Raw genomic sequence first — 13,989 nt, 5'->3', positions numbered from 1 at the left:
AATCATGTGGTATTTTTCAATGTTCCGACTTACGCTGAAAATCGTGTTACGATGCATCGTAAGAACGGATCAACGTCGTAACTCGAGGACCCCCTGTATAGGGTATATAAAACTTTATTTTATTATAAAAATGACATTATGATAAAATAGTTTTACATATACTTACCAAGTAATTACAGCATTTGCAAGTGAAACTGTAAGCAATGTAATTACTTGATACATTATTAATATAAAAATGTAATTTTTATATAAATAATGTATCAAGTAATTACATAACTGATTCAACATTGTTAGGAGGTGGGAAAAGCATGGACATATTATACTACAAAGCATAAAGTAAATAATGAATTTGAAACAGAAAGGTTGCTATTATTAAATACATGCTTTTTGTTGTTTCCTTACCTGCTGATAGAGCTGCTGCAAGTAGATAATACCTTTGGTCAACGCTTCTCTTAACCTGTAGTGGACGTTGCAAAGTTTAAAAGAATCCTTTGCAACCCAAACCATTATGAAAAACAATACTGGTGGGTACTTTAGGTACAAAGTACCCCCAGGCTTCCCAAAGACTCAAAACTTTAAGTCAAGGCGGGTTTGTAGCAAAGGATAAAGGTCCTAAAATGTTACAATTTTCAAAAACAGCCTCAATGTCCTTGAAGTAGTGTGACGCGAAGATAGACTTGCATCTCTAGAATGTCAATTGCAAGATACAGTATAGACATAAATCTAAATGATTAGGAAGCTGCCACTGCCCTAATTTTGTGAGAATTAACTCTAACTAAAGGAAAGGTGTCCTCCTGGATCTGAGAGTGGGTTTCTTACAGAGCACTACAGGATGCTCAACGATCCTCTAATCTTTTCTGTCCTGTGAAGGTAGTATACCTGGGAGACATATATGGACAAAGGAGCCTATCCTCTGGTCCTAAGACATTCATAAAATTCTTGATAATAAAAGATCGAGGCCGGAGCTTGGACAGATTATCGGTTTTAGCAAGGAATCCAAGAGACAGTGAGCAGATTGCATCCCCTTGCACAAAACCTACTCCCTTGTCCATAGCCTGCAACTCACTGATATGTTTGGAAGTAGCCAGAGCCACCAAGAAGAGTGTCTTCTTGGTGAGATTCCTCAGTGAGACAGATTACAGTGGTTCAAACTGAAGACCTGAGAGTCATTTCCGAATGACGTCCAAATTCCAAGACATTGGACGGACTTTTTTGCTTTGTTGTCTCTTTGTCGTCTCAAAGGATTTGTTTGGGTCGACGATGTCTTGGTTAGAGGACAGATACATTCCTCTATGTTTAAAAACTGAGCTGAGTATCAACCTATACCCTCTGTTGGTAGAAGTCGATAATTTCTTGACAGACTTCATGAATAAAAAATCAGCTACATTTCTTATTTATAGATATTTTAGAAGAAGAGATGTTATGGCAGCTGCACCATCTATTGAAGACTGCCCATTTGGACTGTGTAGAAGACATTTGCCTGCACCTCGCGATTGCCTCTGCAGCCTGTCACGATAAACCTTTTGCTCTAACGAGGTGCCTGACAGTCTGAAGACTATCAGGGCCAGAGTGGACAACCTTGGTGGAATCTGAGGAAGTGGGGTTGTCTGAGCAGAGACCGTTTTTGTGGAAGGAGTCTTGGATAATCCACTAACAGCCTAATCAGATCTAGAAACTACTCCTTGTTTGCCAAAAAAGGGAGAGACTAGGGTCATGGAGGTGCCCTGATGCATTGACAACTTGTTGAGTACCTCTTTGATCATCCTCATAAGTGAGCGAAGAGGATGAAGTTTCCCTACAGTAAACTCTCTTAAGTAAGGAGTAAGCATAAATGTCAAATAAATATATTGTAGTCCCCTTACTATTAAAGGGTGAGAGTATGTGATAAAGATGTATACTATACTACATCCTTGCCGCCGACCCCTAATACACAAGGGGAAGGGGCTAGGAAGGCTTATCACAATAAGTGGGTTTGTTTAATCATTAATATCAAACACAGTAAATTAAAAAAAAAAAAAAAAAAAAAAAAAACACAAAATAGTATAAACAATAAAAGAAAACTTTCCACCAGGAAATCGTGATCAACGGCTAGCCAGCAAGAGCTCACAAACATACATCTTCATCATATGACTGCCAAAAGCCAATTGGGAATGTTTATATCCGGGTAGGCGGGGACTCCCTGCCTACCGGACAGTATTACTGCCTAATCACCTTGCTCGAATTTAATTTTAATGGCTGTGTTCCAGCTCCGTCGTAAGTAATCCTACTGTAAAGGAAAGAGGGTTTGTACATTGTATAGGAACAAATTATAATTTTCTCATCAGACTTTCCATCTTTGGGGTTACATGTAAAATAGGTTCTCTCCAACCTCTAATGTCTTCAATTTTACTAGTTTTCTCTCTAATTGTTCCTCACTCTTTCTAGTAACTGGTCCAAACCATTTCAGCCTATGAGGTCCCAGGAGCCACAGGCATGAAGAGCAAGGCAGCCTGGCTGATGTTACATTCGGACCTATCCTTGTAATTACTGTACCACTGCCACGTAGTCATGATTTTTAATTACTTTCTCTGTGATTTTACTGATTACACTTAGTCCCTATTTATCAGGCATTTCTCTTGTCTTTTTGGCATATTTTACCAGACATTTCTCATGTCTTTTTGGCATATTTTACCATTTCTGTTGATGCAATCTATACTATTCATTTTCGGTTTTCTCCCTTATCCCTCCTACTCAAAATGACAATTTGTCGAAAATTGCATTTTTCCTAACTATACAAACCTGAGGTCCTTTAACAATAGGAAGTAGCTAGCGGCAGCTGGAACGGTCGTAAGCTTCGAACAAGGGGAGAACGGTAGTTAACTGCTTGTCCGACAGTCGCGCGGAGGTAAACAAATCACTTTTGCTTTTGGCCCATGCAAAATACGCAGAGTGAGGGGTGGCATGAGGAGGGAGGGTATATGTAAAGGACCTCAGGTTTGTATAGTTAGGAAAAAATGCAATTTTCGACAAATGTCATTTGTTCGCATACGTAATACAAACCATCGGTCCTTTAACAATAGGAAGACCTCACTTCTTGGTGGGAGGAATCTGAGTCTTTTGATGAACAGACTGGTGTTCGTCCATCCCTGGAATGCCTCCCTGGTCGTAAGAGCGAGGGAGGGATCCAAGCCTCTGTCCGATTGATCGGGGTGTGTGCACCGCAGGATCAATGGTCAGACCTCTGGGCCGAGTACTAAGAGAGAGGCAAGCGTATCTCTTCGTACCAGCATTGTAAGAACTTTCCTGTACATGAGCAAATATAAAAGTAATGGGTTTGTCTCATGTAGGCATCCACTTCCTCCCCCCCCCTTGTTGGAGAAGTGGTGGATATACACTCCTATCTCTAGTTAAAAGGAGATAGGAGGGAGGCTTCGGTCGAGTAGCTTTACCGCATCCTGACTCCCTTCCAGCGTGGGTAACGGATCCGTTTATCCCTCTGCCCACAGGTAGAGGTAGAGAAAGATGGTGAAGGAGAAGCCAGTTCACACTCTCATTCGCCCATTTCATTCTCCCAGTCATACCAGAACGATGCTGTTTCTGCCTGCTGGGTGCGGGTAAGCTTTACACAACGTGGAGCAGCCACCAACAGGTCCAAGGAAAAAGTATCAAGGGACTTGTGGGCAATATCCTGAAGGTAGAAGGACGTGAAGGTGGTCTGGTTGGCCCAGACACCTGCCTTCAGGACCTGCGCGGAGGAGAAGTTCTTACGGAACGCTAAGGAGGTCCGATACCTCTGACTTCGTGGGCTATCGGTCGGAGCGTACGGATGTCGTCGCTACCATCAGCCTCGTACGCTCTCCTGATCACCTCACGCAGCCAGAAAGAAAAGCGTGTTCTTGGAAAACTTCTTTCTTGGTAACCCCCAGTGCTAACGAAGAGGTGTCGACACTCAGGCCTGAGATGTCGAGTTCTTTCAGATAGCGCCGTAGCGCCCTCACCAGGACAAAGCAGCATCTCATCCGCATCGTTATCGGTGAAGTCCAGAAGGGAGGGGATCGAAAGACTCGAACACTGTCGTCAGGGATCGACGGATTCTGAGTCTTGGCTACGAAGTTCGGGACGAAATCGAGCGTCACCAGATCCCCAAACCTCTGGTGTAATATCATAAGACAGACCATGTAGTTCCCCTACTCTCTTCGCCGATGCCAGGGCCAGCAAGAAGAAGGGTCTTGAGGGTCAGATCCCTGTCTGATGACTCTCGGAGTGGCTCGAAGGGTCTTCGAGTCAAAAACCTCCTAAGGACGAGAGTCACATCCCACGCAGGGGGCATGAGTTCCCTGGGTGGGCAAGACCTTTCGAAGCTCCTCATAGCAAGGAGATCTCGAACGAGTTCGAGATGTCCAGTCCCCTCAGCTTTAGGACTAGAGCCAAGGGGCGGGCTCTATATCCTTTAACTGTGGGTACTGAGAGGAGCTTCTCTCGGCGAAGAAACACGAGGAAATCCGCTACCTGCTGAAGAGTGGCTCTGAGAGGAGACAGACCCTGGTCTACACCCCCAACCACAGAAGACGGCCCACTTCCCCTGGTACACAGCTGCAGAGGGGACTGTCGGACGTTGTCCAGCCATCTCTGTTGCTGCGCTACGAGAAAAGCCTCTCGTTCGCAAGAGAGGTGGATAACAGACCAGCCGTGAAGTTGAAGGGGGGGGGGACTGGACTGCTAGGTGGTACCGTTCTCCGTGTGGCTGGGCTAGAAGGTTGTGCCAATTGGGGTAGCTCTCTCGGTGCGTCCGCTAGAAGAGCCAGCAGGTCCGGATACAAATGGCTTGAGGCCGTTTGGGAGCCACCAGGGATCATTCTGAGATTGGGAAGTGGACCAGCGCTCGACTGATCACTTTCCGAATCAGACAGAAGGGAGGAAGGAAAGGCGTAGGCGAAGAGGTTGTCCCCAGGGGTGTTGGAGAGCGTCCTCCTGCAGCTGCCCATGGGTCCGGCCAGGCTGAAAAGAAAACCTGAAGTTTTCGTGTGCCGTGGTGGCGAACAGGTCTACGATTTTTCCGGTCGCCCCCACAGGTGAAGAGCCTTTCCGCCACGTCTGGTGTAGAGACCATTCGGTCCCTATCACCTGATCCCGACGGCTGAGCTTGTCCGCTAAACTACATTCCTTTCCTGTTGCAAATGGGAAGTAGCGTGCTGACAGCTCTATCGAGTGAGCCGTGGGCCCACTCGTGCACCTGCACCGTCAACTGATGGAGCGGAAGAGACACAGCCCCCCCTGCTTGTGACATGCCACTACTGTGGTGTTTGTCGCACATCAAACACCACTGAGTGTCCCCCACAATCGGTCCTGAAATTCTCGGAGAGCGTTGAACGCCGCCTTGAGTTCCCAGGACATTGATGTGAAGGTGCTTTTCGTGATGGTTCCCACACACCTGCAGTCAGCAACTCCTCCAGGTGTGCGCCCCCATCCCATCTCGGTCGATGCGTCTGAGAACAGAAGCATCTCAGGGGGGGGGAGTGCGTATGGGCACTCCTCTTAAGAGGTTCTTGTCGTCGAGCCACCAGGCGAGGTCCTGCCTCACCTTGTCCGTGAGAGCCAACGGGAAAGTAAGGAGGTCCTTGGCCTGAGACCAACTCTCCCTTAGCCTCCACTGGAGAGACCGCACGGTGAAGACGCCCGTGAGGGACTAACTTCTCGAGTGACGACAGATGGTCCGATCACGACTTGCCATTGCTGTGCTGCCTGTCCTGCCCGAGACAGGAACGGCCGGCTGCTTCCCTGAATTTGCGATACGCAAGTCTGTGGGAAAGACTGCCTGCTACCGTGTCTATCAGCATACCCAGGTACTTCCATCTTCTTGCTTGGGTTCGAGATCGGACTTCTCGTAGTTTATCACGATCCCCAGATCGCGACAAAAACTTGAGGAGTCGATCTCTGTCCTGTAGCAACTGCGAGCGGGAGCTCGCCAGGACTAGCCAAATCGTCGAGATACTCAGAAGACGTATCCCGTGCGAATGGGCCCAAGCTGACACCAGAGTGAACACTCGCGTGAACACCTGTGGGGCGGTGAGAGAGCCGAAACAAAGTGCCCGCCTGAATTGGTACACCTGTCCCGTCGAAGATGAAGCGGACGGTTACTTTCTGGAGGACTGATGGGATGGGTATTTGAAAATACGCGTTCTTCAAGTCACTGAAAGCATGAAATGAAATCGTTCCCCCTGATCGAGTCGAGCACGAGCGTGCCGACTCCATCTTGAACCGCGTCGTGGCGAACGAAAGCCGCTTCAGGGGAGAGAGGTCTATCACCGGACGCCAGCCCCCGATGCCTTTCTCCACTAGGAAGAGGCGGCTGTAAAAAGCCCGGGGTGGACGGTCCTCCACGATTTTTCTACAGCTCGTTTCGCCAGCATGGTCTTGATTCTTCTGAAGAGCGTTTGTCCTTTGCTGATCCCCGGGACATAGGTCTGTAGATGGGACCGGTTGAGATGAGGGGGGGCCGAGACTCGAAGGGTGAGTGATATCCCTCCCGAAGGACGTTCTATATCCAGTTCTCGGCGCGTAGCGCTGCCAAGTCGCCCAATGCTCGCCAAGCACCCCCCCACTTCGGCAGCAGGTGAGGGGGAACGCCGTCCTAGCGTTTCCCCTCCTCGTTTCGACTTCTTTCCACCACCTCCTAAAGGGGAAAGGAGGGTTGGGGAGGAGGGCTGATTACGGCCCCCCTCCTCTAGCAGAAGTCGAAACAGCAGGAGTCTCGCACGGGGCTTGGACGGTGCAACCGTCTTCGCCGCCGTGAAGCGCTAGCCAAGCTCTTTGGCTTGGCCGCAGTCGCTCGAGATTGCCAGAATAACCTTTCGAGACTGCCTGGTGAACTAAGCGGTCACTGTCGTCAGTGCGCCCGCCTTTCACCGCAGCGTCCCCCACCATCTCTCCGGGAAAGAGAGCGGGGAACTCCTAATGGGTCCATTGCGAAGCCTGGAGTGCCGCCCCCCTCACGCCCGGCCCCCTTGGTCATCGGGTAAGGACTGCGTCCCTACGTCGAAAGAACCAAGTTGGCCCACAGGTTAGCAGTCTGATGGGCGAGGTAAGAGATTGCTCTTCCTCCAGACTGGCCCCACAGTCTCCTGAAAGAAGCGTCGTCTTCGAGAGCAGAACTCCCGGAGCCAGCCGCTACTTTGGATATTGTGAGGGACCACAATCCAACCAAGAGACTGCCTGGAACGCTGCCATAGCGGTAGATTCCAGGGCAAGTTGCTCCTGCTGCGAGAAAACCATAGGTTCTCCGACAGGAGCTGCTGCAGGGGACACACCTGGAGTCAGCCTCGCTAACTCGGCGTTAACTGTTTAGGCAGGTATCGGGTCTTGCCGAAGGCACGTAGAATCGCCTCTGACGCTGTAGAGGGGGAGGGAAGGAAGCAGCTTAGAAGGACCCGTCCGGGATTTCAGCGAATCCTCCCGTCCTGAGACGAGATCTCCACTTGATCCAGGACTGAGTCTTGCAAGCTCTGATCGCTGGTAACCCCCACCATCATTTTGGGTTCCCGTCTTGGGACCCCAAAAATGATTCGAGCCGGGACGTGGGCTCTGCCGGTGGTAGCGGCGATCCTTCCGCAAAGGGTCATTATGCTGACGAATCAGCTTAATGACCTCTGCAAAAGTTCCTCTGTATCTCGGGAGTTACTGCGTCTTGTGGAGTAGGACCGTCCAGTCCCTCCAGCAAGAAACAGGTCCGCGATACATCCTCCTTCAGAAGGAGGAACAGCGGCAGACCCCTGACGGTCGCCTCCAACTACTTGCGCGTATGTTCTGCCCTCGGTACCTCGCTCCTCCCGTATAGCCCCGAGGAGGTTGAAGGTACGGGAGAGGCAGACCTGACGCTCCCCCCTCGCTCGCTGGCAGGACCAGGCGTGCGTGGAGGGCCTGCTGCTGATCGTCAACCCGCGGTGGCGATCGAGCAGCAGTCCTAGCCTTGCCGCTGCCTGGGGCGATAGGCTCGGCTGAGAACGTCGAGACCGATCTCTAGTGTCAGGCGAGCTGTTGTGGTCACCGTTCTCCGCCCGGTCCCTATGGGAGCGGCGGTCAGGTGACCTGCTAGGATCTCTGTCGCGGCGAGACGGCCAGCGTCCTCTCGGCGTGTCGAGCCCGTGGTACCAGCCGTGGATGGTACTGACGGCGCGGGGACCCCCCCCCCTTCCGCCTCAACCCGTGGCCTGGTCAGCAACCGTAACGCAAACCGAGCAGCCAGGTTGATCGCCGCGCGGAGCGCCTTCCATGGCCTGGCGAGAGTCGTGCGCAACGACTCTCGCCAGTCTTCTGTCCGCGCCGCGTCTTGACGGCCCGAGCGAGCTGGACGTCAAAGAATTTGGCTGGACGGTCTCCCGTGGAAGAGCGTCCACTGGCCTGGCGAGAGTACGTTGCGCATGACTCCAGTCTTCTGCTCCGAAGCGCTGTCTTGAGCAGCGAAGCTCGGACGTCAGACTTTGGTGGAAACGGCTCCCGTGGAAGAGCGTCCGGACTTTCGGTACTTCTCGCGGAACGAGAACCGGCGAGTACGGAACCTGGTTTAGCGGGCAGGAAACCGCTGACGGCCAGGTGAGGACGTACCAGCCAAGGCTGGTACACCTCTGGTCCCCGTCGTCTTCTTCTTTGCAGAGGAAGAGACGGGCCCCGTTCCCGAAGGAACAGGAGGACCAGCAGAAGAGCTCCCCGACTCACCTGAGCGAGCCGGGCCCTTAGAAGATCCCGAAGGAGTCTTCTTAGGGGGGGAGGAGGCAGCCTTCTTCTTCTTCGGCTGTTTAGCCTTAGAAGTCGAAGGGGAAGAGGAGGCAGCAGACGACGAAGACAACGACGACATCTTCCTCTTCTTCCTCTTCTTCTTCGCCAGGCTCCGCAGGACAGACGTCAGGTCTTCCATCCAGGAGGGAGCCGGGGCAGTTGCCGAAGCAACAGGGCCCGACTGCACCTGTCCGGAAAGACCTGAGACTGTGACAGCACCACCAACAGCAGGAACAGGTCCAGGAACAGCAGGAACAGCAGGAACAGCATGCACGTTATCTGAAAGGGAATGAGCAGCAGGGACAGCAACAGGTACGGCAGGCACGGCAGGTACCACAGGAGAGCCAGGCGTCCTGTCGGCAGCTACCGTCATCCTCGGCACTGGCGGCAGGTCCAGGGGGGTACTCTTGGGGCAGCGGAAGTCCGGGGTCGGCAACACAAAGAACCCAGGTGGCGGTGGCACCGTCCTCTTTGGTACGGCGGCAATCGGTTTTTGTATTGCAGCCGTGGGTGTCACCAACATTACATGTGGTGTATACACCAAGTGCGGTGGCATCTCATAAGCTGGTGTAGATATTGTGGTGGTGGTAGTGGTTACCGTACCATGAGTGACCACTGCCGACCCCGCCAACCGCTGAATCAACCCCTGGATACTAGGCACTCCCTGCAGTCCCAGCGACTCCCACACCTGTCCCAGGTCGTCCTTCGCTGATGGCACACCTGCGGAAGCAAACAGTCGGGTTAGTTAGAGGGGTTTCCTCGCGCCTGGGGGGAGAAGAACCCCACCCAGAGCGGACGGAAGACCCCGAATACAGCTGGACGTCCGGGTAGCGGGCGCCCTCCTCCACACTCGACGGATCGAGAGAGGAGAAGGACTCCGTACTACCGCAGGGGAAGGCGCGAAACGTGGGGGCTGGCCGGGGGGCAGGAAAGAAGACGAAGTGTCCGTTACCAAAGGAGTCACTGGACTTTCCGATGACTTCTTTGGCGGCCTAAGTCTCTTCCTGCCCTCGTACAGCACCCACTGCGCCTCGGACCAATTCATACCATGTTACACATGCTCGGTTGCGGGAGCATTCTGCCCCCGCCCCGACACCGAGTACAAACCTCGTGTGGATCCACATCCACAAATGATCTGAATCCGCCGCATTTCCGCCCCTCCCGCCCGGGACACACTCTACGGGCGACTGGGGGGCGCGGCGAAATCTCCATTTCTTGATCACTCATTATTACAATGAAAAAAGAAATGTAAATGTACTTACAAGCATACACTCTCAAACACACTAGGAAAAAGAGGGCTGATACTCAAAGCCAACGACAAAGCGGGCAGAGCGATGACGAGCACGTCCTATCCTCACACGGCCGAAAGCAAAAGTGATTTGTTTACCTCCCAGTCGCGCGGCGCGCGACGATCGGACAAGCAGTTAACTACCGTTCTCCCCTTGTTCGAAGCTTACGACCGTTCCAGCTGCCGCTAGCTACTTCCTATTGTTAAAGGACCGATGGTTTGTATTATGTATCGGAACAAACCAAGGTTCCACACAAGGATCTTTTCCACAATTGTTAGCTGACCTAAAAGCATATATGTGTAAATTGAAAATACAGAATAAATGAACTAAACCAACAATAAAAACCAGTTAAACAATACAATAAGCTGTTAAAAAATTGGTAAAATTTTATAAAATTTTACTTTAAACCATTACCGCAGTTTGGACTTGAAAATATAATTTTATTACATTTCAATGTGTGCTTTCAATATTTTAGACATTCATTTCTTTTGTGATAAAGTTTTCTTTTAATATCAGTACCACTGCCATGTATAGTAACAGCTCCATTGGAATGAATAGTAAAACATAAACAAAAGGCAGTAGGGTAATGACCGAGCAGCCACTGATCTTGGTGTGCGGCCACCTTCTTGAAAAAGTTCTTTAATTCGCTACCATGATTAACAGTAAAGAGTTGCCGCTCATCCTGGCAGCACACAGAGACCTCTATGTTCCTCTCAAAGCGTTTTCTCCTAAATCACGAAATAATGGCATAATTTAAGCGCTTTTTCAGAAGTGGCTGCGTTCCGAGAGAGGTGGCTGCTATGTTGCTGTACAGTCATTTACCCTAGGCATAAACATCTCTGGGTAATTCTAGGCAATAACTCCGCACAGACTGCAAGGAACATTCCCATGAATATGACAGCCACTAGGGGTTGGGGCGTCAAGTATTTCGCCATGTTTAGTACTAGCCCTTGACTGTTAAATCACAGTCAACCCACAAAATATAACAGTAAATTCTTAATAAACAGTCCAAATACTAAAGGAAACTGTAATTTTCAAGGAAATACCCGACGCCAAGTTATTACCTAGATCTACCCATCTCAGTGACAGTGAATTTGCAATACTAGATTTGAGCATTAATTTCATAATCATGTTAAGGAGACAAGATCACAGCATAAAAACTCCAATTTCAAATACAGTAAAATAATGCCAAAACTGATTACCCTACATGGTTTATACTATGTCTGGCATGAAATCAAGTTACTACCGCGTAGGTAGCTAACCGTTAGCAGTTCTACCTAGTAGTAGTAGCCTAGTACTGTAGATAGGTAACTGTTGGGCTGAATTTTAATGTCTTCCTTAAGAGCTTACGCTAAGGGAAGGTTAGAATCGAGTTAGGTTAAATCATGATTGTTAACAGCCACATGCTTGAGTATTTAATGAATTGGAATGAAATCTCCAATAGTCTTTCCCAATTAGCCTACTGGAAGAGTAAACTTAGCAGAGCAAGCTCCCGGTGAAGTACTTCTTGTTGGAACTACCTACTACACTCTAGATTAATAATTCAGGTTTTAGTTGCAGACCTGCAATGACTAATAATCTTGCCCAGGTTAGTGATGAGTGTCAACGACCGAATGAGAAAAAGAGGGTTAGGTAAAAACGGAGAGAACATTAATCATAAGTTACCAACGTGTCAAACTTTGACGTTTGCAGCCTAGTAGTAGTAGCAGAAAACGTTATACTCTGTAACTGCCTCGGTGCCTCCTATCTCGACGATCTCGTTGTAGTTTTAATGAGTATGTCTACCTTAAATTTGTCCGTGATTTCGTATGCTTTTGATAATTGCTTTTTATATTTCAAATTTTATCTGGTTATAGATCTGTGGACAGTAATACTGTACTCCTATCCCTCCGTGTCGTACACCGAGCTACAAAACAATAAATGGTCAGAATTCTCAACTTCTCTTATGCTTTCTTTTTTGTCAGGCGTCCATGATTTCTTTCTATAACTCAGTTGTACTTAGATTTAAGTTTCTTTCATATATTCATTATTTTTCAGAATCTATTAGGCATTCTTTTATTTCATATACAGCAATGACAATACACTGCAGGACTATTGCTTTTACTACTAGCTATTGCTTATTTGATTAATTCCATGGTTTCTTATGGTGACGCGTGGGCGCGAACGCACACACACACATCAAATTAGCCTCAGTGGTACTTTTCAGTACCTATCAGGGTTGCCGCGAAGTCCGCACGTCACCTAGAAACTAGCTCCGCACCGGGGGGTGCAGTGTTAATTGCCAAGCAATGTTATGTTGCTACACTAACTAGACGAAATAGTCATCCTGGTTATATTATATCAACCGTATCTTTTCTGTTATATGAGTTGGGCTTACTAATTAAACCTTTATGAGTCAGATTTTCCCCTCTTCGAAATTCAGGTGCTTCATATATTTTGAAACATTGCGTAACTTTGATGATAGTAATATTTAGAATCGAACGAGATACGCGGACAATGTTCAGTCTTGAAGCTGGTTTATTACATTCTAATATATATATATATATATATATATATATATATATATATATATATATATATATATATATATATATATATATATATATATATATATATATATATATATATATATATATATATATATACATACATATGTGTGTGCGTGTGTGATTACTGTTTTATACTTATGATTGTTGTATTTTGATGCGTTAATCAGGCTACAAAGTGAACAAGGGCAAGTAAATTTATTCATAAAGTTTTCAGCAAAAAGTGGGAAGTTACAAAAAAACTACACTAAAATGTATTTCTTTACTAAAAACGGTTGGTTTTGCATTCATTTCTTTGCGTTCCCCACAGAGTAAGTTACAAGCTCCATAAATCCTTTGATATTCATAAGTAGTTTATTCTTTCTTTTCTTTTTTAAGCCACATTTGTCACTTTAGGTAATATGCTGTATGTTAAATCAAACGTTTGCTGAAGTATTAATGATAATAAACGACCTAATATATAACATAGGTCTAGGCTTAAAATCAATGCCATAAACATTGTAAACTGACAAAAACGATATGAAACATGTAGGTCTATATGCCACCTTTTATGATCCGGATATTTTGAAATGAGATATTTCCCCAAGAGAATGGACAGCACATTATGCATGATTTATGGTATACATGTGCCAATCCTAAGTCAAACGAATGCCCTATTCAGGGCTATGAGTTTCAAAAAATTGGAAAAGAGCACATCATAATTGGTCCTTTTTTTATCAATAAGCTACATTAATATAAAGAAAATCCACGATTACAATACACCACTTCCTAGCATACATATATCGAAACTTATTCGGTTATAATCAGTTGAAGCACTTTAACTAATGAAATTGCAGTTGTTTTCTCAAAAAAATAAATAAAAAACTCGTTACACATGACTAAATTTACATTAATTAAAGTCAGTCTTCACCCTAAGATTTCACAAATTAACCAAATTTTACAAACCTATATAGATATAATTACAAAGGCAAATTGAAGATTGATGGACCTAAAGAATGAATGCATTGGGTTACGTCATCTGCTGTTGACAAATCGGTTCTTAATTGTAAATCGTATATGATCGTATCTGATATTGGCTCACGAACACTCGAGACTAGTGAAAATGGTTAATTTTAAAAAATATTAGTATTTTCAAAAATATTATATAATTTCAATCATTTTCTATTAATGAAAAAAAGTTTTAAAAGCATATATACTATGCGGACCTACAGCGCCGCATACGTGAGGAGTGCAGACCTCAGCTCTGCATTCAATGCCTCCCCCTCGAATCCTCTCCGCACTTTTGGTCATTTCTCCGCGCTTTGGCAACACTGAGTACCTTTTACTTATGATGAAATTTGCCAGGTTACCTTTTGCTGTGTACCATGACAGCCACTGCAGGCACCCTCTAGTGTTTCGTTTTG

The 13,989-nt window shown here is 47.3% G+C and overlaps 1 protein-coding gene across 3 annotated transcripts in view; it reads right to left on the bottom strand.

Annotated features, from left to right (window-relative positions):
• Nucleotides 1–11,930, bottom strand: part of LOC135207284 (GDP-D-glucose phosphorylase 1-like) — a 133,432-nt gene extending 121,502 nt beyond the window's left edge. The window contains exon 1 of one of the 3 annotated variants that reach the window (XM_064238952.1): nucleotides 11,706–11,930. Coding sequence is in view for 1 of the 3 variants with exons in the window: in XM_064238951.1 (XP_064095021.1) it covers nucleotides 11,603–11,691 (89 nt within the window). In the remaining 2 variants the exon portion in view is untranslated. Of the gene's footprint in view, nucleotides 1–11,602 lie in introns of all 3 variants that reach the window. The other 2 variants (XM_064238953.1, XM_064238951.1) reach the window with 2 other exon arrangements.
• Nucleotides 11,931–13,989: the final 2,059 nt, after the last annotated feature.

Source organism: Macrobrachium nipponense, chromosome 32, assembly GCF_015104395.2.
Source record: "Macrobrachium nipponense isolate FS-2020 chromosome 32, ASM1510439v2, whole genome shotgun sequence".
In the NCBI taxonomy this organism is placed as follows: Eukaryota; Metazoa; Arthropoda; class Malacostraca; order Decapoda; family Palaemonidae; genus Macrobrachium; species Macrobrachium nipponense.
This window is presented reverse-complemented; position numbering and strand designations above follow the sequence as displayed.